The sequence below is a fragment of the Dendrobates tinctorius genome, unplaced genomic scaffold (genome assembly GCF_039654945.1).
Source record: "Dendrobates tinctorius isolate UK_male_01 unplaced genomic scaffold, ASM3965494v1 ptg000102l, whole genome shotgun sequence".
In the NCBI taxonomy this organism is placed as follows: Eukaryota; Metazoa; Chordata; class Amphibia; order Anura; family Dendrobatidae; genus Dendrobates; species Dendrobates tinctorius.
This window is the reverse complement of record NW_027361770.1, coordinates 44280158-44305837: the sequence shown is the minus strand read 5'-3', so window position 1 is coordinate 44305837 and position 25680 is coordinate 44280158. Positions and strand designations below refer to the sequence as shown.

The window sequence follows — 25680 nt, the reverse complement described above, 5'->3', positions numbered from 1 at the left end:
ACTTTCCCGCCACACGTCACCGCTCAGCACTGAGCGCGCACTCAGAGGACCAGACGTGCTGACTCTGATCACGTGACTCTCTTTCTGAGACACCTGGGGGCGGGGACTATACCGGAAGTCGAGAGCTCCCGGAAGTGGAGTGCTCCGCAGCCTTTATGCCGAGAGCCGTAGGGACCCGGTGAGGGGAGTTAGTGACAGGAGCATGTTTGGCCGGTAGAGACATAAGCGGACGAAGTGTGGGAGGAGCAGGGAGCATGGCGGAGAAGTTTGATAACTTGGAGGAGCACCTGGAGAAGTTCGTGGAGAACATACGACAGCTCGGGATCATCGTGAGCGACTTCCAGCCCAGCAGCCAGGCTGGCCTCAACCAGAAGCTGTGAGTCCGTGTCCCCTGGGTGCTGTGACTATAGGGCGCACACCCCGGTGTCAGTGCCAGGCCCAGTTATCACGTGACGTGTGTCTTTCTCTATGGCAGGAGATGCTGCGTGTGAGCGGCTGCTCTGCCACCACTGGGGTCATCTGTAGCGAATACTGTGGCCCATCCCTCACCTTTCCATCATCATTTCCATAGTGAGATTAATGTACAGAAAGGATCCGATGCATGAAGGGAAACTGTCGCTTCCTTTTCCGATATTAATCCGCCCCCGACATCATCACCTGTTATCTACCCCCCCCCCCCGAATTTTATCCTTAGGTGCTTGCATCACATGCCTTCTCTGTCACTCATAGGGGCGGCAATTTCTATCCTTCCATTCACGGTCCTCTTCAAATTATTCACAGCCGTTGCCCAGTAACTCACTCCCATGGCTGTCGGGTCCCCGTGCACGCGCCCATGGCTGTCGGGTCCCCGTGCACGCGCCCATGGCTGTCGGGTCCCCGTGCACGCGCCCATGGCTGTCGGGTCCCCGTGCACGCGCCCATGGCTGTCGGGTCCCCGTGCACGCGCCCATGGCTGTCGGGTCCCCGTGCACGCGCCCAGGCTAGCTTCATTTCATATCTGCTCTCACAACGCGTATGTCACCTAGCCACTGACTCAGCGACATCTTAGGCCGGGAACTCACACAGCAAGATACGGACGAGTCTTGCAGGTTAAAACCAAGCTGGCGCTGGCACTCCGGAGCGTGCAGTCGCACAGCAATACATGGAGTTGCATGCTCCGCTCCGGAGTGCCGGCACCAGAACTTGGTTTTAACCTGCAAGACTCAAGGTATCTCGCTGTAGTGTGACTCCGGCGCTAAACTACCCCCCCAGGGTCTCCATTGTCTAGAGCTGTATTGCACACTCCCCCATTGGCTGCTGGTAGCAGGACTGTGATATGGAAAGAAATGTCATCACCCATGTTGTACTTTGGGAGGAGCTCTCCAGCTTCATCTTCCCCTGTCAGTCAGACAGCTGTTTAGCACAGAGACAGACTGCGTTCAACTGGAAAACAAAACATTGAGGAGGATGAAGCTGGAGATAACGCCTTTGTGCTCAGTGAGGAACAGATATTAAGTCACATATGACAGTCGTGCTCCTGTCCAGCAACTGAGGTATCTGTGATGCAGGTCTCGGGAGCTGTATGTCTTCAGGCTGCAGCCTGTCCTGACTCTTTACTAGGATGGACTGCAGTTTCAATCATATCGGGGACTCTGTTATCTGATTTTCAGATAACCCCTTTAACTACAGACTCTGACTCCACAACTCCAACCCCACAGCACTGGTCACTACTGAGCATGTGTATAAAGTGCAGCACAGATTCATCTCAACTAAAAGCTGAGATCCTTAGATCAGGAACAGACATTTAGAGGACATTTCATAACTTTCCCAAATTCTTATGAAACATTTACAGCATATCCTGCACTGAACTACTGAACCCAATTTATTAGGTATTAGGAGGCGCTCCATTTGACACAGACTCCACATCCCTGATGTCGGCTCCTATTGGCCCCTACACAATGCGATCTTTAGGGGGCTGATCGGTTACAATGACAGCTGAGGGCCTATTGAAGGCCCCAATAGTTCCTTTGTAGTCCTCCTGTGTAGCACAGCAGTGGCCTCAGCTTTATATTACAGTGTCATTATTACTATACACTGTAAGAGCTTGTTCACATGTTGCATTTTTGCTTTTCACATTATCAGTAATGAAAATAGGATTTCTGAAATCTCATGCACGTGCTGCTTATCTTTTCCTAGGATATTGGAGCCTTCAGGGCATTTTTTTTAAATCTGCAGCTTGTCAATTTTTTCAGCATTTTTGCAGCATGTTTCACCAATTCAAATGAGGTGGAAAAATGCAAAAAAAAAAACCCCTCTTTTCTACTACAGCATATTTTCTTATTGTGCTCTTAGTGGTATAACCTCCAAACTGTCGAAAACCCATCGTTCTGTCTCATGGAGAATTTGCTTTACCTGCTTCAGTTATGTAGGCTGGTGCAAAGAATATCCGGACACAGCAGACAATAGAGCGCACTTTGCAGAAAACACACCATAGTACTAGATATTGAGGAGATCGCTCACCCATATACATTGTGCTTCTCACCAAGTGGCTCATCACAGGAGTTCTGCAGCTTGCAGTATTTATTGCGGATTTACCCTAATTGCTAAACTGTGTCAATTTGCAAGTTTGTTTTCAAATTCATGTTTTTCAACATTTGACTATGTGACTAGAAGTTGAATGTGGTGCAAGGTACATAAGATTGGGACCAGAGATCCCGATAACCCCTCTACAAGCACCACTAACCCCAGTGCAGGCTGTTTTATGTTTTAAAAAGTTTCATGCATGTGACTCTTCCTGTGCTGCACTGCAGCCACCCAAGTTCCTGAGTGTCGGACAGAGCTGTCTAGTCCTGAAGGTAATGCTCCTCCTCTGACTACACAGCACTGATCTCCTGAGAAAGAATCATCCTCTGTAGTCAGATAGCCTTTGGCCTGGATGTCTGCCCAAAACTGGCTGCTCACAGAAAACGGGTATAGCTCAGGATTTCTGCTTAGTGTCATGTATAGAAATGATACATTTACTAGGTACACAAGCTACTTATGACCATTGTTTTGGTTTGGTTGGTGTCATTCCCTGGGTTTGGGTGTCCTTGATAAAGGCCCTGGCTGAGGTTGATGTGACCATGGTAGGTGCCATGGCCTTGTCTGTGTCTGAGGGGGTCATAGCTCTGACTAGGCGGATCTGACCTAGGTGTGGTACCCCCTGGTATTTTGCGGCTAGTAAAGAACTGTATTACGTTTTTGTTGGATAGAGAATATATATATATATACCGTAATTATACAGTATGGTATGTATAAATTATAGTTGGTGAGGTTAATGATTTGCTGCAGCAGGAGCTTGACTGGGTGTGGTATACGATCGGGTTATATATGCCTCAGTTCTCTATTTGTGCGTTGAAGCATTGCTATAAGCTGGGCTTTGAAGTCAGTATAAAATGGGACAACTCCAACTCTTAAATATGTAATAAATTGGGTTCAGTAGTTCAGTGCACGATGTGCTGTAAATGTTTCATGAGCATTTGGGAACTAAGGATCTCGGCATTTAGTAGAGATGAATCTGTGCTGCACTTTATGTACATGCTCAGTAGTCGGTGGTTTGGCTTACCGACTCCACAGCCCTGGTTCATAAGATACTGTAATGTTTCTCTTCATATTCTTTGAGTACTTAACATTTTGTATGTCTTACAAACTACGCTAATGCCATGCTAATTCCATACTCCTCCTCAGCTAAAAATACACCTAAAAATGTTCAGAGAAATATTGTTACCCTGCTGTAAAACATGTAATGGGACCTCTATATTCAATGGCTATTATGTCTCTTGCCTTTTTTATTATTTCAAGCATTTCCAAAAGGAACTGCAGCAGAAAAAGAAGGCTGCCAAGCTTCCCAGGCAAAAACCAATCCATAAAATATATAAAAAATTAGATGCAGCACACCAGTGCAAAAAATTAGAAATAAAGTAGATTAGTCCACTATGACACCAACGTTTCGGTTTATATATAGACCTTTCTCAAGCTGAAACCAAAGCTTTTCCAGATAACTTTTGAATTTATTTAATTTTGCTTTAGCTGCAAATTTGAATGATTAGAAGAGCAGCTTCCTAAAATGTTATAGCTAGACAAACAAGCATGCAGTGTGCTTACTAATGAATTGCTTGTATTTCTACAGGAATTTCATGATCACAGGATTACAGGATATTGACAAGTGTCGTCAGCAGCTTCATGACATAACTGTGCCCTTGGAAGTATTTGAGTAAGTTTCCTGGCTAGTTTGCATTCCTATGAAAGTGTGTATTTACAGCATGAATGACTTGTACGTATCGGTGAAATGTTTGCTTATAGTGCACTGTATTCTTCAATCTGATGCCATATTTTTCATTCCCAATAAATGAGTCTCCCAGTGTTTTCCGTAGTGTCCCCCATATACACTGAATTATTAAAGTCTGCTAATTTGACAGGACCAGCAACCCACTTATGTATAGCCTTCAATGTCTGGGGGGCAACTGCAGGGTACTACGTGGCACTGATCTTACCTGGGCTCTCACCCCCAATAGACTACTATGTGACATGTCATAATGGGGTTTACAGTGAATATTCATCGCTGTTTCCTAGTTTGTTGGTTACATTGATACATACAGCTATTCAGTTGATTTCTCCATTCTTGTGACAAAAATAATTTGGGAACTAATCTCATTGTAACACTTGATTACGGTATGTGACTTTTAACAGGACTGTGCAGTTGGAGTTCTGTTCTTTAGACTGTGGATTAGATTCTTTCTTAATCTCAAGCATTATTCTAGTTGCGCTCGTTTTGAAATCAATGGCTTTGCGCCAAGCAAGGCTTAAAGAAAACCTCTCAGCAGGATTTTGCTCAGTAAAGTGCGGGCATGGCCATGTTGGCGGTTTTAATCCTGATTAAAGTGATATTTATGATGAAGACATCCGTTTTGTGATTGTTGTGTAATCAGCTTTTGAAGTTTTCTTGTAATGATATTTCCGTTCATCAGAATGGGACTGTGGGTGGGGTCTTTTCTTCCTGCTTTGGCCCCTCACTCTGCCTCCTGTGTTTGAATGACAGGGCACTGATCTGTCAAAGATCAACCTCCTATTTCACATTTTGTGGCTGCGCAGTCATTGTAGTTGTCTCCAATAAAATAGCGAAGTGGCATCTAAAAGTCATCATTCCGAGTACTTAATCAGCGCATATGCCTCCCACTGTGTGCAGGAGCGCACAGAAGAGGGGTGACGTATTACCACTGCTTCTGATAGCGTGCTAGTGAAGGCAACATCGTTATTAATGTATCATAAAAAGCCTTAAAATAATCTATTTTATTAAATATACATTAAAGGGAACTTTTCACGATTTTTCTGCCCTACCAGCTAAAAATATCATTTTTTTTTTCAGTGCCAACTATGCATTTCCTAATTACTTAGGTAACCCCTTTACTCCCCCATGTATCACTCATAAAAACATTTTATATTTCTCCTGCGATGTATGCTAATGGGGTCTGTCCGGTCCGATGGGCGTGGCTTCGGTTCACTCACTCCACCCCTCTCATCGGCTGCTGCATGCAGTCCTTGACGTGGATGACGTAGATCGCTGTGAGATACCGCGCAGTCACATGGTTTTTCACGTGTGCGCACTTCTGCTTTTCGGCTTTGCCCACTGCGCGGTATCTCACAGCGATCTGCGTCATCCACATCAAGGACTGCATGTATCTGGCCACTGCGGGTTTGACGCTGCAGGTGTACGCAGCATCCAACCTGCAGCGTTTACTGACCGTGGTAACATACCCCAATATATCTGCAAACAAGAATTTTTTTTTTTCTTCCAGAAGCCAACTCTCAATAAGTTTTATTTCAAGTGACAAAACGCATTCAATGAAATAACGCATAAAAAAAGCATGTAAAAAACGCATCAATAACGCAGGTGACCTGTCAGTGACCTCAGATGCAGTTTTGTGCAGATTTCACCTGCGTCAAATCCTGAGCAAATATTGAGCCATTCCTGATCATGCACACATACCATTAGGCTATGTGCACACGTTGCAGATTTAGATGCGGATCCGCAGCATTTTTGGCTGCACGGATTCGCATCAAATCCACAGTGTAGTGCACAACCAGTGTAAACCTATGGGAAATGGAGATTTGTTGTGCACATGCAGCATGTCAATTCCTTTTGCAGATCTGCAGCAAAACCGCGGATGTAAAAAAGATCTGTGGATTTGCTGCGGATGTGGGTACTAGAAACACTGCAGATCGAAAGGAGAAAGTGTGTGGGCGGAGACTGTGTGCGTGTCTGTGTGGAATGGAGTCTGCGTGTGTGTGTGTGTGTGTGTGTGTGTGTGTCTGTGTGTGCCTGTTGAGTGTGTCCCTGTGTGTGTGCGTGTCTGCTGTGTAAGCAGCCATTGTCTGATGGGACTACTGCATTTCCGATAATGAGAAAGTAGTCCCATCAGACAATGCATGTCGGCTGTAATAAAAAAAAAAGCATACAGTACATATACACATATAACATAGAGTACATACTCACCAATCACCTAGTCCCCAAAGCCCACGATCTCCTAATGAAAATAATAAACCAACCTATACTTACCTTTCCGCCGTAGTCTAGATAATAACAAGTGTCCCACGACGATCTCCCATGTAGAACGCTGTCATAGGGTGATGTCAGTGCTCTACAGGGGCTCTTGAGGTGAAAAGACAGGCAGAGGTAATCCTCTGCTGTGTATCCGTCCGCCAGAGGTCTCGTAACCCTAATTCTCACGCAGCATTGCTGTAAAGTGAGAGTTTGAACTCGGGTAACCTCAGTGATGCACTGCAGGAGCCATTGTCTCCTGTCAGTGTGTCACTGGAGGCCCTGTAGAGAGGTCACATCTCCTGATGTGACATCTCTGTAGGGGAGAACGTCTTGGGACACTCATTATTAAATGGACTATGTCGGAACAGGAAGTATTTGTTTATTTTTTTTCAGGAGATGGAAGGCGTTGCATGGATTAGGCGTACAATAAAATGGGAAAACTGTAGTGTTTTATTTCATTAAAAGACTTTTTTCTGGCTTTGTGTGTTTATTTAACCCTTAACAACTATAGGATTAGTAATGGATAGGTGCCTTTTCTCGTTCGCCTTATTGGGGGACACAGAGACCTTGGGGTGTATGCTGCTGCCACTAGGAGGCTGACACTATGCACAAAAAAAGTTAGCTCCTCCTCCACAGTGTACACCCCACCGACCGGCAGAGAATTCCTCAGTTTAGCTTAGTGTCAGTAGGAGGTGGACACGGGTCTTTTATTAGACCCATATCTACCTCGTCGTGCATCGTTCCTTTTCAGGTTCTACGGAGGGATACAGAGTGAAAAGTCACATCTGTACTCCCACATGGAGTCTGCAAGTACAGCGTGTACTGCCACCCCGTATCCTTGCAGTTCTCCGCGGCAGGACCAGCCAGACGGACGCCGACACCAAGATGTGCCAGCGACTCCAGGGGTCCTTGTCGCCAGTCTCCCTCCCACTCGCCTACCAGAGCCTGTCGGTTGGATGAGACGCAAAGACTTCTTCAGACAGGTAACGGATCGTGGATGGGTGAGTATTAGGCCCCGGCTTCATATTTATTTTCCTGGCTGCCCATTCCCGACGGTCACCTCTTCAATGGCACAGGGGACCCCGGTTGTAGGCGCTGCGGTCGCTCGCAGTCGCCACAAGGCTATAGGCAGCTCAATGTTGCCGGGCATCCCCCCCCCCTTTCTGGGGACAAGGGAGCACAGGGTTTTTTTCCCTATTGGGAGCGACTTGCGTCTGCGGCGTCCCTCTTTTTCGGACCTCCGCGCCGACCCCCTGCTGACAGGCGGCCGCCGCAACTAATTTAGGCCCCGGCTTCAGTTCGGGCCTACCGCTGCGTCGCGGCCATGCCCCCCGCCCCTTTCTTCTAAGCGGGCTTCTCTCCCGCTCTTCCCAGGCCCTCCCACCGCCTGTCCTTCACACCTGCCCAGCCTGTCATTGGCTAGAGGGCGGTGAATCATTAACCCTGCGTGGTGCTCCGCCCTTCCTCCTCTCCTAAGGCGCGCTTTTTCTCAGGACGGCGCCATTTTCCCAGCCTGTTAGCCGGGCACCAACTCCTCACTGGACATCATCTCCAGCTGGTTTTTTGTCAGGAGGGCTGTCGGCCGGATTTCGCTCTGACCTGCATCCACTGACAGGTCGCAGAGCATCGCTTCTGGGGACACCGGACCGTGAGTAGCTCTGCACTGCAGACTGACCCTTCTCCGCCCTCTGTCCCCCAACCTTCCGGCATTACCTCAGCTTTTCACTATGTCTAAGTCTGATCGTACCTGCTCTACCGCCCCCCCCTGCACTTTAGTCAAGTACTTTGCATGTTCTTCGTGCAATCGCAAACTTCCCTCAGGCCAGTCCACTCCCCTCTGCCTGGATTGTAGCAATCCAATTCAGCCTGACGCCGTCCAGGAGCCATCTTCGGCCCCAGGTGAGAGTGAGCCCCCCATGCCTGGCTGGGCCTCCTCGCTATCTCAATCAGTGGCAGACCTCACCAGGGTGTCTCAGTCCCTGGTGGCCGTTCTTGATAAGTTGCCCCTGGACTCTTCAGCAGGGCCAAGCAGGTCCCAAATTGTTCCATCTGAATCAGCCAGCGGTAGTCGCAAAAGACCCAGGCAAGATTCCCAGCCGGAATCCTCTCCTAGTCCCATCTCACCGCATAGCCCTTCTCACCAGCCTCCCTCTCCCTCTCGGGCCTCCTCTCCCGAGTCAGGGGAAGCGCTTTCGGACAGGTCATCTGAGGGGATTTTAGATCTGGATTCAGACCAGGATGCAAGCATGAAGGTCACAGTGCAGGACCTCATTGCTGCGATCCATCATACCTTCGATATTGCTGACTCCCCTGCGAAATCCTCAGATCAGGAGGTTTCGTTCAGACGGGCAGAAACTCCCTCCAGGGTTTTTCCTTTCCATTCCCAGTTTGGGAAAATTTTTACCAAGGAAAGAGAGGATCCGACTAGACGCTTTCAAAGAGGAAAACGTCTCGGCATACTCTACCCATTTGCTAAAGAGCTCACGGACAACTGGTCGGCCTCTCCCTCGGTCGATCCGCCCGTGTCCAGGCTATCTAATAACACGGTTCTCCCGCTTTCAGGCGTGGCGTCCCTAAAGGATTCTAATGACAGGATTGTAGAATCCCTGGCGAAGTCTGCCTTTGAAGCGGCTTCAGCGGCGGTGTGTCCAATCTTTGCTTCATCCTGGACAGCAAAGACCATAGCCACGTGGGCAGACGACCTTCGGCAGGGCATCTTAGATAAGGCGCAACCGGAGTATTTGGCCAATCTCGCCAATCAGATCTCCCATGCTGGGGACTATCTTCTCTCCGCTTCCTTGGATGCTGCATCCTGTGCAGTTCAGGCGTCAAGCAACGTTATTGCAATTCGACGTACAATTTGGCTAAAGGCATGGCAAGCGGACTTGTCTTCAAAAAAGTCCCTCACTAACCTGCCCTTTCAGGGGGTGCGCCTCTTTGGGTCCCAATTGGACCAGATTATTAAGGACGCCACCGGAGGCACGAGTTCACTCCTCCCTCAGTCCAAGCCTTGCAGACCCCCACTAAGGCGTCAGTTTCGACCCTTTCGGACTTTCCGCCGTTTCAATACGGCGGACAACTCCTCCAGCCAACAGAGACCGCAGGCTCGCCATTAGAGAAAGTTTCCTTCAGACCCACTCCTTCCTGGCGACCCCACTCCTCCCAGGGCAGACCGTTCAGATCTAGATCTGGACAGTCTACTTCAGCATGACTATCATCGGGCACGCGAGGGGCCTTTCCAATTGGGAGGTCGACTTCTTTCCTTCAGGGACGTTTGGCTGGCCGCCGTGGAGGACGCCTGGGTCAGGGAGGTCGTATCCTCAGGATACAAGATAGAGTTCGTCTCTCTCCCACGGGATCGTTTCTTCGAATCCCGGCCTCCAAAGGATCCAGCCTTGATCCCGGGGTTCTCTACAGCTATCGCTGCTCTCCTCAGTTCCGGGGTGATTGTGCCCGTTCCCGAATCGGAGCGCTTCACGGGGTTCTACTCGAACCTGTTTGTAGTGCCGAAAAAAGACGGCGCAGTTCGACCCATCTTGGATCTCAAGCTGCTCAACAAGAGGGTCCGCCTTCGCCACTTCCGCATGGAGTCGCTTCGCTCGGTCATCGCCTCCATGGAGGAGCAGGAGTTCATGTGCTCAATAGACATCCAAGATGCCTATTTACATGTTCCAATTTTTTCCGGACATCAAAAGTTCCTGCGCTTTGCGATTCGACAGCACCACTACCAGTTTGTCGCACTGCCCTTCGGTCTTGCCACCGCTCCCAGAGTCTTCACGAAGATCATGGCTGCGTTGATGGCTTTGTTGAGAGTCAGAGGCCTCGTTCTTTTCCCGTACCTAGACGATATTCTGATCAAGGCTCCCTCATTCCAACAGGCTCACCAAAGTTTGTCAATCGTCCTGGACACTCGTTCCAATTTCGGGTGGATCGTCAACAGGAAAAAGTCCTGTCTGCTTCCTACCCAACGCCTGGTCTTTCTAGGTCTTCTGTTCGACACTCGTCGGTCAAGGGTCTTTCTCCCACAAGAAAAGATTCTCTCTCTGCAGCAGGAAGTACGATCGCTGCAGACCTCGCGATTCCCATCCCTCCGTACAGCCATGAGGGTCCTGGGAAAGATGGTGGTGGCGATAGAGGCAGTTCCCTTTGCCCAATTTCACGCCAGGCCTCTCCAGCAGGCCATTCTGTCGAAGTGGAACAGGTCGCCTCGGTCCCTGGATCGCCCTGTCCATCTTTCTTACCGGATCAAGCGGTCTCTCAACTGGTGGTTGTCGTCACCTCTCATTCTATCGGGTCGATCCTTCCTTCCCATTCACTGGCAGATAGTAACCACAGATGCCAGTCTCCTCGGTTGGGGTGCTGTGTTCCGCAACCACACTGTTCAGGGTCGATGGTCGGATCGGGAATCAGCGCTACCAATCAATGTTCTGGAGATTCGAGCGATCCATCTTGCTCTGGTCCACTGGGAAAGGCTCCTCAAGGGACTGCCGGTACGGATTCAGACAGACAACGCCACAGCGGTGGCATATGTCAACCGCCAAGGGGGAACACGGAGTGTTTCAGCCCTGGCGGAGGTGTCCAAGATTCTTCGTTGGGCGGAGATTTCCGTTCCGACAATTTCCGCGGTTCACATTCCCGGCGTAGACAACTGGGCCGCCGATTTTCTCAGCCGCGAGGGTCTCGCGGCGGGAGAATGGTCCCTACATCCGGAAGTGTTTCATCTGCTCTGCCTTCGGTGGGGAACCCCGGATGTAGACCTCATGGTGTCTCGCCTCAACAGGAAAGTCCCACAATTCGTGTCCAGGTCTCGGGACCCTCTGGCAGTGGGCGCCGACGCCCTGGCCGTTCCTTGGTCCCAGTTCGAACTTCCCTACCTGTTCCCTCCTCTGCCTCTTCTTCCCAAGCTGTTGAAGAAGATCAAGGCAGAAGGACTTCCGGTCATTCTCATCGCCCCGAATTGGCCCAGAAGGTCTTGGTTCGCGGACATTGTCAACCTTCTCGCGGACGCCCCCTGGAAGCTTCCAGACAGAACAGATCTGCTGTCTCAGGGTCCGATTTGCCACCCCAATTCTCGGCCGCTCAATTTAACGGCGTGGCTGTTGAGACCGAGGTTCTGAAACGAGCAGGATTTTCCGACCACGTAATTCAGACCATGATCCGAGCCAGAAAGCCATCATCTTCCAAGATTTACTACCATACTTGGAAGGCCTATTTCACTTGGTGTGAGACCAATGACGTCGCGCCCATGTCCTTTTCGCTCCCTTCAGTCCTAGCGTTTCTTCAGGCAGGATTGGATGCGGGGCTTGCCCTCAGTTCCCTGAAGGGTCAAGTTTCGGCGCTGTCCATTCTGTTTCAGAAAACGTTGGCTTCCCGTCCTCAGGTTAAGACCTTTCTTCAGGGCGTGGCTCACACGGTCCCGCCGTACCGGGCGCCCGTGGATCCATGGGATCTTAATCTGGTTCTTGAGGTTCTGCAAGGTCCGCCCTTTGAACCCCTCAGGGATATTTCCCTTTCTCTCCTTTCTTGGAAGGTAGCCTTTCTGGTGGCCATCACCTCCGTCCGGCGCGTGTCGGAATTGGCAGCTCTTTCGTGCCGCTCTCCCTTTCTGGTTCTCCACCAGGATAAGGTAGTTCTGCGGCCTCCGCCTTCGTTTCTTCCGAAGGTGGTGTCCTCGTTTCACCTCAACGAGGATATCGTGCTACCGTCCCTTTGTCTGAATCCAACTCATCCCCGAGAGCGGTCCTTGAACAAGCTGGACCTGGTTAGGGCGGTAAGAGTCTATCTGTCTAGGACGACTTCCCTGCGAAAGACAGATTCTCTTTTCATTATCCCTGATGGAGCGCGGAAAGGTCACCCGGCGTCAAAAGCCACCATTGCTCGCTGGATCAGATCGGCTATCCTGGAAGCCTACCGTGTTAAGCGTCGCGGAGCCCCTCCGAGTATCAGGGCCCACTCTACTCGAGCAGTGGGTGCCTCCTGGGCGGTGCGCCACAGAGCTTCCGCACTGCAGCTTTGCAAAGCTGCAACATGGTCATCGGTTCACACGTTTGTGAAATTCTACAGAGTCCACACACCTACGCTTCGGCGGACGCCAGCCTAGGTAGACGGATTCTGCAGGCAGCGGTGGTGAGTCCGCTGGCCTGATGGAAGTTTGTTTCCCACCCCAGGGACTGCTTTGGGACGTCCCAAGGTCTCTGTGTCCCCCAATAAGGCGAACGAGAAAACAGGATTTTTGGGTTGCTTACCGTAAAATCTGTTTCTCGGAGCCTTCATTGGGGGACACAGCACCCTCCCATGTTTTACAGCTCCTGTTCTTACTTTGGTTGAATGGTTACAGTTGAGTTGTTTATGTGTCAACCTATTCTGTTACTTCTCCTACTGCTTTCTCACTAACTGAGGAATTCTCTGCCGGTCGGTGGGGTGTACACTGCGGAGGAGGAGCTAACTTTTTTTGTGCATAGTGTCAGCCTCCTAGTGGCAGCAGCATACACCCCAAGGTCTCTGTGTCCCCCAATGAAGGCTCCGAGAAACAGATTTTACGGTAAGCAACCCAAAAATCCTGTTATTGACACCTCTCCATTATTAACCAGGCTTAATGTCACCTTATAATACAAAGGTGACATTAACCCCTTATTACCCCATATGCCACTGCAACAGGGCAGTGGGAAGAGAGAGGCTAAGTGCCGGAATTGACGCATCTTACGGATGCGCCACTTCTGGGGTATCTGGGGACAGATGTTTGTAGCTGGGGGGGCAATAACCAAAATCCCTTCTAGGCTCTGAATATCTGCCCCCAGTCGTTGGCTTTCCCTCTCTCTTGGGCAGAAAATTGCAATGGAGCCCACAACATATTTTTTCCTTTTTTTTTCAAAATTAAACATATTGTTCATTAATAAACATCTGCCTTGGTATTTATATATCTTATCTGAACAGCACACATAAGGAAAAAATTCTCAAAAATTAAAAATAACATTTGAGAGGTTGACTCACCAAACCCTGACTAATGCACTAGCAGGATGCAGCAGACCTCCATTGATAAGGGCTGGGGCAGCACAGGTCCAAAGCACTAATGAAAAAAGGGAATTTTTTCCTTATGTGCGCTGTTCAGATTTAGTGTTGGGGACTTGCAAAATCTGGGGACCCTTGACATTGGCCTGTGAGCTAATCTACTTTGGCCAAAATAGTAACTAATACCCCATCTTTTTATCTTTTTGCACTTTTTATCATTTCTGCAGGATGCAGCTAAACCTCTTTATGTTGGCTTTGTTTTTCCTGTGTGATGCATATATATATAGTGCTGAGCAGCCCGCCTGCTAATACTATGGGCGTCATTAATAGGCTGTTCAGACACTTTGCACCACACTTATCTGTGTGACTGATGTCCTATGCAAGCCCTATTTGTGTGCATTTTTTTTCCACTAGGCAGCCAGACCATATTGGGTTACTGGCTGTTCTCAGCAGTGGGTTGCACCTGTGCTGCCCCAGCCTTTATCAATGGAGGTCTGCTGCATCCTGCTAGTGCATTAGTCAGGGTTTGGTGAGTCAACCTTTCAAATTTGTGTGTTTTTTTTTTTTTAAATTTTTTGGGGATTTTTTCCTTATGTGCGCTAAAATAATAACACAGCAATATACCATACCTGTCTGTCGTTCTGTCCCACGCAGTAATCCATGTATGGGGGTTAATTAGTTTTCAACCTGGACGGTGCCAAGATGCAACCGTCCTGGCTGAAAACCACGGGGAATGCAGCGGCAGTGAAAGGGGGTGACGTCATAAGAGGTTACCTTCGGTCACTGAGCTCTGTTCCCAGCTGGGCTGAGCTGAACGATCGCGATGACGTAATATTCCGTCCATGGTCAAATTGGCCCAGGTCACGTGGACGGAATATTAAGTCTGATGTCAGAAAGAGGTTAAATGGAGAATGAAAAAGAGGTTGAACAAGGAAATGACATCACAATTATTTTTTAAATATATTTAACGCTATGGATTTACAAAATCCCATAAACTGCATGAACGCTTAAAAGCTGCACGGATTTTCCACTGCGTTTTTCTAGCAATAGATGCAGAAATTTCTGCAAGCAAAGCCGCAACATGCGCATATAGCTTTATAGTGGTGAAAATTGGTACAAGAAATGTAAGCACTAGTTGTGGTGAATCTGCCTTAGAGAATAAAGCTAATTGCCAAGATTTTAGGATTCCTGTAGCATTTCTTAGTCCTTGCAAAAAGACAAAAGTCAAATTTTATCTTTTTTTTTTTTTTTCTACATAAATTGTGTTTTCAATTGCTTTGAAAGGATTTGTACACATTTTTTCCTCTTTTTGTCGTGCCCTCTGTTACCATCCTTGCCTACAGCTGCACTATTTTTATGTAATAAATGCATTAAAAAGTCTTTTGAAAATCAAACATTTCAATTCTTTTTGAGGCTGCTATACATGAGCGCATCCGCTTAAGAGTTGCCATTTGCAATCATTTGTGTTTTCTAGCTACATCGATCAAGGCCGAAATCCTCAGCTGTACACAAAGGAGTGTTTGGAAAGAGCATTAGCGAAAAATGAACAAGTTAAAGGGAAAATAGACACAATGAAGGTAAGGAAGAAAATGTCTGTTTAGCAAATATGAAGGAAAGTTTTGGGGAAGCGGTTTACCTCTCTACGGGTCCAATCATAATTTGGCTACAAACTTCATTAAAGGGGTTAGCCACTTTATCTTTAGGCTAAAATTTTATACCACTTCCAGGTTCTCCTTCACTTGTTAGTACAGCTTTCATCACTGTCTGTGCAGCTCTCCTGGAAGTTGATGGAAGAGGACAATATATTGGTCTGGGCCAATTAAACACTGCACATTGGTAAGCTTTTTTTTTTTTTTTACAAAATCATGTCATCAATACATTTGCTAAAGTAGCAAACCCCTTTAAAATCTTCACTAGAATTGCATTGTATGAACAAGACATTTTCCCTGTCTTACTGACTATAAAGGCTATGTGCTCACGTTGCGGATTCTGCTGCGGGTCTGCAACAGTTTCTGCTGTGTTATACAGTACCATTGTTTTCAATGGTAATACCAAAAACGCTGTGCACATGCTGCGGATTTTTCCGCGGGTTACAATCCGCAGCATGTCAATTCTTTGTGTGGATTCCGGAGCCGTTTCACATCTCCATTGTGAGGTGTGAAGCCGCAGGGGTAAACCGCAGGTATTTTGACCTGCGGATTTTTCAAAATCCGCCCGGAAAAATTCGCAGCACTTCCAACTACGTGTGCACACAGCCTAAGTCGCACTTCACCCCCCCACCCCCCCCCCCCCCAATTTTTTTTTTAAATTCGTTTATTAACATCGTATACATTATACATACGGTACTTGTATATGGTGTAAAATATTGTACAAAATATACATGTTCCATATGACATGAAATACAGAACAAACTATGCATACCAGTTGTATGCAGAATAAAACCATCTCAATTGGATCACACTGGTGTTAGGGTTTGCCACTTGAGCAATAACAATCTAACTTCTAAACTAAACCTATATCTACAAGAACGACAACTATTTTGCAGCCTAGTTCCACACATTTAACCATCTGTTATGTGACACCTCCATTCTACAAAGTAAGGTGAGAGGAGTTCCATCTATCACAAGTCTTCTCGAATTTACCCAGGTATCCTCTGTTATGATACAGCGTGCGCTCATATGGGATGATGGAGTTCACTAAATTGATCCAGAACCCAAGAGAGGGAGATGAGCCTCCCATCCACCGTAGTGCCAGTACCTTTCGTGCCATAAACGGCGTCTCCCGTAAGAAAATCCCAGTATATTGATCCCATGTCTCCTCATCCCATACCCCAAATAAACAGACTAGAGGCTCAAGGGGAACAGGGACTTGTACCAGGGATGTTAATAATGATGTCACCTCCTTCCAATATTGTGCGATGATAGGACACTGCCAGATAATGTGGATAAAATCTGCATCCAATGAATGGCATCTCAAACATTCCAATGATTGGTATCGGCCCATCTTAAAGAGTCGAGTCGGAGTGAAATATGATTGGTTTATAATATATAATTGTATCATCCTGTTAACAGACAGAGATACCCTGATTGGAGACTCCAAAATTTCCTCCCACTCCTCCCTGTACACCAGGGATGCCCATTTCCCCTTAACCGAATCTGTGGTGGACTCTGACCCTACTGACAGCATGTATGTATACAGAGAGGAGATGAGTCCTTGGGGACCCTGTGATTTAAGGATTCGTATCAAGGGTAAAGACGAGATAGCATTGTCTACACCTGCTGATCTCATGTGTGACAAAGGCTGACCTTAACACTGACAGGTTTAATAAAGAAACGAATGAATAGATATATACTGTGGTGCAGTGACTGCTGTGTCCGCTAGGGGGCGCTGTGTGGGTGTCCCAGGACCGCAGTATAAGCATTTCCACTACCCTGATAGGTGTAGGATACTGAAAGATCATAATGATCAGCAGAGGTACTGCTGAGTAGTACGTTCCGTTACAATGTGTCAGGGAAGCCTGTGTGTGGCTGTATGCAATAGGACCTTGTGTGAGGTCATAGTCATGTGATCACCTGTGGGTGTGGTTAAGGACCATATAAGGTACCTGAGGTCTGGTCACAGGGAATGAATGCAGAGACCCGATTGGTCCGTCTGGAAGGTCTTGTGTGGCTTCCTGCTTGACAGCATGTCTGGACGCTGTGACTAATGGCGAAGTGTGCCTGACAGTTCCCAGGGAGAGGGAATGAACATTAGCAGTGTAAAGCAGCATGCAAGGTAACCCGGAGACGGGACTACAACTGAGAGACTGTATAGCCGGTTGGCTAGATGAAGCACAGCCTGTGTGACTAGGAGGGCTATAGGGGAGCAGAGCTCCAGTGTGAAGATACCATGCTGTCTTCTATAAGACTGTTGCATATTGTGATTGGTTTATGATAATGAATAAACCTCATGGACTGTGATATTGCTTTATGAAAACCTGTGCCAGATGTGATTATTCGCCGCCAAGCGAGTGTCCCCCAACCCTGGATGACGGCGCTACCTCACAATACACATAGAATATATATATGTATATCATTCTTTGGTTTCTGTTATAAACCCTGTCATAGGGCTCCATTATATGTCCATTTTGCAAGCCTGCGAGAAAATCTCGCCATACGGATGCTTACATGCGCAAAATACGCGACCACACTTTGATTACGGATGACATACGGAGCACTGTTTAGGGGCCATTCATCCATATTACGCATGTAAAATACTGACCGTATTTTGCGTCGGTTAGTGTGACCCCGGCCTTACTGTAAATAACAAGAATTGGGATCTCGGAACATTGCATTTAACCTGTAATTGTTCAAAAGATATCAGAGTTCCGTGATCATGTAGATCACCTATTGTATAAACATTGTATTGAGTCCAAAATTCGGTAGACGGGTGTTCAAGTAATGCCGGAAGGTAACCATTGTTCCATAGGGGCATCTCAGCTGTAATATCTCTAAATCCAATCACCCTTTTAATCTGTTTCCATACTGTTCGTGCCAGGCGAAGTAGGGGTAACGAACGAGGGACATTTATTTTCCCCAATTCCAAAAAACCCAGCGGACAATCCGCTCTTGCAGCATGAAGCAGATGATCAGAATTAGGGAGGTGACCACCGGGCATCCACTTAATTATAGCTCTGGCCTGTCCAGCCAGATAATGCAGAAAAAAATCCGGTAACGCTGCCCCCCCTTAGGTCTCTACAGAGTGGACAGCCTGAGTTTGGGTCTTGTCTTCCCCCATATAAAAGATGTAATTTGGGAATTCAGGTTTGCAAAAAAGGGTCTGGGCACCACCAAGGCACTATGTTGAAGAGAATAGCTGAGTTTAGGGAATAGTATCATTTTAATTAAGTTAATACGTCCGGCTACAGACAGCGGGAGTTAGTCAAATTTACAATTTGGAGTTATCTCCAGCAATGGATGTATGTTAAGTTGCAAATCAAGCGTACTGCCTTGGGAAATATGGACACCTAGATATTTAACACTGGGTACAATGGGTAATGAGAGGGTCTCAAGTCGTGGCATTGGTGCATGGGAGAGAGGCATCAGAGCAGATTTCTCCCAATTTATATACAAGCCCAAATATTTACTGAATTTATTTATAGTGGTGATCACTCTTGCCAGTGTTTCTTCCGCTCTATCCATAAATATCACCATATCATCAGCATATAGACCTATGGTATCTATCCTATCCGCTGTTTCTATGCCCACAGAATTAGGGGAGGATCTTATGCGTATTGCCAGTGCCTCGATCGCAAGAGAAAAAAGGGCCGGGGACAGGGGACACCCTTGACAGGTTCCCCTGTGTAGTGAAAAGGGCTCAGATATGGAACTACTTACAGTGACCCGTGCTCTGGGTTTCTTATATAATATACTAATCCATTTTAAAAAAATCTATCACTGAATCCATATTTCTGTAAATCTGTAAACATGCATGAAGGAATGGCCACTGAAGGGAGTCAAAAGCCTTGGCTGCATCCAACGATGCCCATTTATTGTCCGGCACCAGGGAACTATATTGGACCACCGACTGGACTCGTCTAATATTAATAGAAGTGCTCTTGCCGGGCATAAAGCCAGTTTGGTCAGGATGTATAAGTTCTAATATAATTGAATTAAACCTGGTAGCTAAAATTTTTGGAAAAATCTTATAGTCCACGTTCACTAATGATATGGGCCGATAAGATCCGCAGTCTAAAGGGTCCTTCCCCTCCTTTTTAAGCACTATGATATTAGCTTCGTAGAAGGACTCAGCATAGATTTCCCCCCCCCTCCCAAATCCCCCAAAACGCTGACAATAAAAGTGGCGCTAGTTTCTCCTGATATTTCCTGTATAGTTCAATAGGAATCCCATCCGGTCCAGTGGCCTTCCCAGAGGCCATATCCTTCATAGCATCTTCTATCTCCTCTAAGGTGAATTCAGCATCCATAAGGGCCCGCTGGGAAGAACTTAATGTGGGGAATGCTATATCAGACAGGTAGTCTAGACACCCCTGGCTATCAACCTCAGTCTTAGTTATACAATTAATTATAATAGTCATGAAAACAGCTCAATATTTCTTCAGTTGAGGATACCAAGGTACCATCCGAGTTGCGGATCTGTAATATTGTATTAGTTGTATTATGTTGACGTACCAAATAGGCTAGAAATTTACTCTCCTGATTCCCCAGCTCAAAGTAGGATTGTCGCGCAAAAATTAATTTACGTTTGGATTTGGTCAATGTGTTGGGTGTATAACCTTTGAGCAGTCGACCATTCCACCCTATTACTACTAGTCTGATCAGATATGTAGGCAGCCTCTGTGTCTTTCAAACGTTGCTCCATCTTGTCATCCGCATTTGATGTCACTCGCTTAATGTAAGAGATCGTAGAGGATAAACAACTCCTGAGATATGCCTTAAGGGTATCCCAAAATAAGTTAATATTCCGGGTTCAGGGTGGGACGAGATGAAGCAATGCAATTGACCGATCGTTCTGTCGGGCGATTTCACCAGTTTCAAACAAAAAGGGTTCAGTTTCCATGTTAACTTGTTACTTAACGGTCCGTATTTAAGTTTAAGAATAACCGGACTATGACGTGAAATCCCCTACTGCCGTGCTCAATACTATCCACCCACATTGCCAGACTGCTGGATCCAAAGATATAATCTATACGAGACAAGGACCGCTTAGTGGATGAATGACAAGTATATTCTCTCGTCTTGGGATGACGCATTCTCCGTAGATCTAGCCATTCGCTACCTTCCATAAATTGTGACAATTGGGATGCAGCCGGCGGCGGGATCCCACTCTATATACCATCGCCCAGTCTCAGTTTGTCAAGATGATTATTCATGACCAAGTTAAAATCACTCATGCAGATGACATCTGCGTCTGGATAATTCAGGGCGAAACTCAATGCCTTTTGGAGAATTGACATATTGGCTGGAGGGGGGTTATAAATACACAGAATAACATACTTCCTAGAGTTGACCAGTGCATGTACAAACACGAAACGCCCCTCAGGATCCTTCCGGGCCTCCCTGGCTTCCCACCTAACATCCTTATGCATTAGTAATGAAACCCCTCTTGAATAACTGGTATGAATAAACCATTGTACCCACGGCTTTTGAACACACCGAACTGTATCTCTGGTCAGGTGTGTCTCAACCAAAGCTACAATGTGAGGATGATATTGCCTAATTTGTGAGAACACCTTAATTTTCTTAAGGGGGGTCTTTATGCCCCTCACATTCCAGGTCATGCATATTAATTCAGAACCCATTCTCACCCATTTGGTTATAATGCATGTTGGTGTCCAAGCAAGATTTAGAGATCACACAGATAGCAGAACTGCCATTGGCTGCGACTTTTACCTAGGTAACAATAAGAACTAAAACTTTTGAAAAATAAGAAAAAGAGAAAACAGAATAAAAACCTAGCAGTAGAGGAGCAAAGTCCCACACTCCCATCAAAAAATAAACAAGGGGATACCATCACTGAGCTCAGTGTCCAGTATTGTTGGTAACTGGATACCCGCCGAGAAGGCTCCAATTAGACCTTTAATAGAAGGATACGGGTTAACAGTAAGTACATTAGGATTCCTTTGCAGTGGATCCCTTATGGGACTGCAGCCACTCAGTCACCTCCGCCGGATCCGTGAAAAACACGGAGGAGCCGCCCGTGGACAACACAAAGCCGGGCCGGATAGATCATCGAATACATGATGTTTCTCTCTCTGAGCCGTTTCTTGAATGAAGCTTCTTGTGGCCAGGGGAGGGGGAGAGACAGCAGCGGTAGGGGGAGCAGAAGTCCCCACAGTAATGGCACCAGCAGGCAAGTGGGTCTATTTGTGAGAGGGGGGAACGAGGGGCCCAATTTTCCAGGGCACTCACCTCATATCCCCTAAGTTTTCCGGATATAAGCCACTGCCTGGCAACGCTGCAGCGGTGAAGGCTAGACCCCGCAGCTCTTACTGACAGTACGCATCTAAGATGGCCGCCGCCTCATGCAGGCCCCGCCGTCCGGGCCGGTCTCTCCGGCCGCCAGCACACTAGAGCCACTCATGTCCTCCCGCGGGGGTCTAGGGGTGTCCCGATGTCCAGGGGGGGTCCCGAACGCCGTCAGATGTCACAGAAAGATCTGATGCAGGATGAAGACAGGATATGCAAGAGCTCCCTCAGCGTGCGTCCTCGGCTACATAGCCACGCCCCCGCAACAACAAAAAAAACTGGCATGAAAATGGGGGTGCGTCTTATAATCTGCATATAATTAACTGATGGGGCGGTGGTGGTGGAGGAGCATGGTTGCAGGAGCAGGGTTGTCGACGGCAGGAGTGTGGTGATTGTGCAGACCCTCGGCTTGGGAGCAGTGGAGTCCCCGCTGTGCACATTGACCCCCCTATGGTGGGCTTTAGGAAAATGGCACCGTTGTCAGCACATGCGCAAACTGAGATCTCTGCTCGTCATTGAGAAAAGATCTCCGCCTCAGTGCCATTTTACTGAAGACCGCCAGGAGAGGAGTGTGCGCAGCGGGGACTCTGCTTCTCCCTCGCACTGCCGAGACAACCCTCCTTCCAGCTCAGGGCCTGCAGCATCTCTCCACTCCTGTCAAATTATGTAAATGGTGACCCTGGTCCTACCTCTTGTGACCCCCACTCTGCTGTCACAGCACCCCTTTTAAGCTACATTCGGACTGTAAGACCCACCTGTGACCGCTGACGTACCCGATCCTGATGACAGGTTAAATTTTTTTTTTCCCCTATTGTCCTCCTCTAAATTTGGGGGGTGCGTCTTATTATCCAAAAAATACGGCAAGTGGATTTATACTGTGATCTGTTTTAATCCTATATGAAAGTTTTTGTGCCTAATATTAAAATACCATATATACTCGTGTATAAGCCGAGTTTTTCAGTATATTGGCTTATACACGATTCGTTGTCCAGAAAGCTGACTGGGAAGGGGGAGCGGTGGACAGCGGCAAGAGTCGGCGGCTGCGGATGTAACTGTGCCGCTGCTAAAGAGAAATTAATATTTATTTCTCTTATAGCAGTGACAGCTGCAGCCACCGGCTTCCTGAAGATATCATTCTCACCCTCCTCGCGCCGTCGCTGCTTCGCCGTTGTTTCTGGTTCCGGCCGCGCTTCCTGTGCTGAGTGATTACGTGGCACCGCTCAGTAAGGTAATGAATATGCACACGTCTCCATTCCCATAGGTGTGGAGCGCATATTCATTACCTTAATGAGTGGTGCCACGTGATTGCTCAGTGCAGGAAGCGCTGCTGGAGCGAGGTGCTGCGCCTGCGATGGCACGCTAGAGGAGGGTGAGTAGCAACATGGGACCAGGGGAGCCATGCATACAACGACTGGACCGGGGGAGCCATGCATACAACTACGGGAAAGGGGGAGCCACGCATAAAAGGACAGGGATGAGGGGACAATAATGCATACCCGGCTTATCCTCAAGTTAATAAGCTTACTCAGTTTTCCGTGGCAAAATTGGGTGCCTCGGCTTATACTCGGGTCGGCTTATACTCGAGTATAAACAGTAAGCATGTTATTAGGATTTTCCAGCTTTTAACATTGATTTTCATTGGAAGTATGCCTGTCTTATTTAGTCATCAGGAACTTCTCGCATAAGAGGTAATGGTACATCCCACAGAAGATGTATAGAGGCGGGCTTAATCAGCGACTAGAGCTTGTTCCGTTTCCTGCTGATTAAAAGGAAAATCTATCACAATGTTCTTGCTATATCATCAGAGTTTTGCAATGTAGAAGTAGAGCTCCTGATACCGGTGATGTCACTTACTGGGCTTTGTTTTGTTGCTTTAATACAATTGTTTTTTTTATTAGCAGGAAATCGTCACTAGAGAACAACTGGCATCATGCCTCCTAGTCCAATTATGACTCTAGCACTGATCAGCAGCTCTGTCACTATACAATGAGAGCAAAGCATCACACTTTAATGTCTCCTAGATAGATTTAACAAATAAGTGAAACTCAATGCTAGTTACAGTCAATATTGACTTGTAGGATTGCTGCTTCCAATAGGTGGCACTAGAGTTCAAGTCCTTTCCCTCTCTGACAATTTGCATATGTAGAAATCAATTAAATTAACCCCAATGGTACAAACTATAAATTAGGGGGGTAAAAATGAAAAGAAAAACACTGGAATTGATGTTCATCTCATATTTGCAAATAATTTAAGAAGTTCTGGGTCTCGCAGAATAGCTACAAGATTTTTTTTTTTTTTTAAAAACTAAAGCATAAAAACTATACAAGCTTGGTGTCAATATAAAGAAAGTGACCTTGAGCATCATGATTTCAAGTCCTTTTTAATGTACAATGAATGTAGTTAAAATTAAACTCTGCTGGAATTGCATTTTTTCTTCCCCATTTAGCTCTACTTTGATATTTTTTTTTCTTATTTTCCAGTACATCATATGTTAAAATGAATTGGTGTCAAAACTAAAACTTGTCCTGCAAGAAAAAAAGTCATTGTATGGCTGTCAGCAGGAAAATAAGTGTTATTGGGCATGAAAAAACTTTGGTGCAAAAACAAATATTAGTGGCAAAGGCATAACATATGCAGTCTGTATTGCGAAATCTGGAGACAGCTTCACTTTTAAGGGGTTCCCAATGGGCCACGTATTAGAGGTCATTACAATAGGCTAGCACAGCTGTTCAGAGGGTGGTCCAAAACATCAAGTTCTAATGTATTCATATTTGTCTTTTTTTGCTCTTGTTGAAATGTTTTCTTTTTATATTTTTAATGTTTTTATTTTCTTTTGCATTCTACAGAAATTTCAAAGCCTTTTAATCCAAGAGTTGAGCAAGGTCTTTCCTGAAGATATGGCTAAATACAAGGCAATTCGAGGAGAAGAGCACCCTCCATCTTGACTGCACTTCACCTTTACATGAGATGAACTTGTCCTACACTTACAGGATTATAATTCTAGCCTTGCGCTTACAAGTGTGAGAAAATGTCACTGGAAGACCTCTTATGGCAGACGTGCTACGCATGTCACATTACCTGCAATTTAGCCGGGTGAACTGAGGACAATGTGCCATACAGGCTATAGTGATCAGTGGGAGACGCTCAACATGGAATATTTAAAGATTCCTCCATTTTCTCGCCACACATCACAAAACCCCAAACAGCACTAAATTGAGTAAAATGAACAATGTGTTTCTCTCCTGTTTCAGATATGTATATATTTTTTTCTACATTTTTGTTTATTTTATTTTGGGTCAATTCATAGTTATGCATTTTGTGTACTGTTTTCAATAAATGATTAAGTTGGTATGAAATGCCTCACTTGTCAGCTCTTAGATCTTAACAAAAGGCACAATGAAATCTGACTGAGATCTGCAGGAGAAACACACATTCTGGTCTCCTAGTGTTACACATCTGACTGTGGAAATAAGACAATGACAAAAGGAAACCTGCATGATACTCTATTTTAAAGGAGTTGTTCAAAGTTGGGAATATTTTTTTTTCACCTATAGGACCTGTTCAGAGGCTAGCTTTTGCTCAAACTCCTTTTTAAATGCATGCATTTGGAGGTTAAAAATTCGCCATTGAATAGTTTTAAAAATTTTACGCCATTTGACTCTGCTTGTTCCACTTTTATGTGGTCTCTCGTTATACCAGAGCTGAAAGGAGCTGCGAAAAAGACCAACAAGGGTTATCAACATGCGTTTTTAAGGAAAAAAAAAAAAAGTTCCGCCAAAGATTTTTAAATTTGAAATCTGTGACTTCCCACGCATTTTTTTTTTTTTTTTAATATCTGCAAGACCTTTGATGCTGAAGGACCGCAGTACACATGTTCCATGGGAACATAGTGGATTTTCCACATGCAAATCTATGTATTACAGTAGCAACATTGTGAATAGATTTCATATAATCTTATGCATGCACCATGTAGAAAATAATCAGTGTAAATTGACCTGCTCTTCTAACTTGAAATGCACAGCTTGCCAATCGTTCCTGCACATAGTGTTCAAAAGATGAAAAATAAGTCTCCAGTGATAGTCAACCGTTCATACAGCAAATGGAAACATACCGTAAGTAGAGTCTCATCTAGAGCTGTTTTGCTGT

General features: G+C 46.4%; 1 protein-coding gene across 2 annotated transcripts; it reads left to right on the top strand.

Moving 5' to 3' along the window:
- MED10 (mediator complex subunit 10) lies at positions 1 to 24890 on the top strand. 2 transcript variants are annotated; one of them, XM_073587866.1, is made up of 5 exons: positions 1 to 376; positions 4148 to 4231; positions 15042 to 15144; positions 15295 to 15403; positions 24381 to 24890. In XM_073587866.1, the coding sequence occupies exons 1-4, from the start codon at positions 255 to 257 to the stop codon at positions 15388 to 15390; spliced, it is 405 nt and encodes a 134-aa protein (XP_073443967.1). In that variant the 5' UTR covers positions 1 to 254; the 3' UTR covers positions 15391 to 15403; positions 24381 to 24890. The 2 variants fall into 2 exon arrangements, with proteins under 2 accessions (XP_073443967.1, XP_073443965.1); XM_073587864.1 differs by lacking the exon at positions 15295 to 15403 and having other exon boundaries at positions 9 to 376.
- Positions 24891 to 25680: the final 790 nt, after the last annotated feature.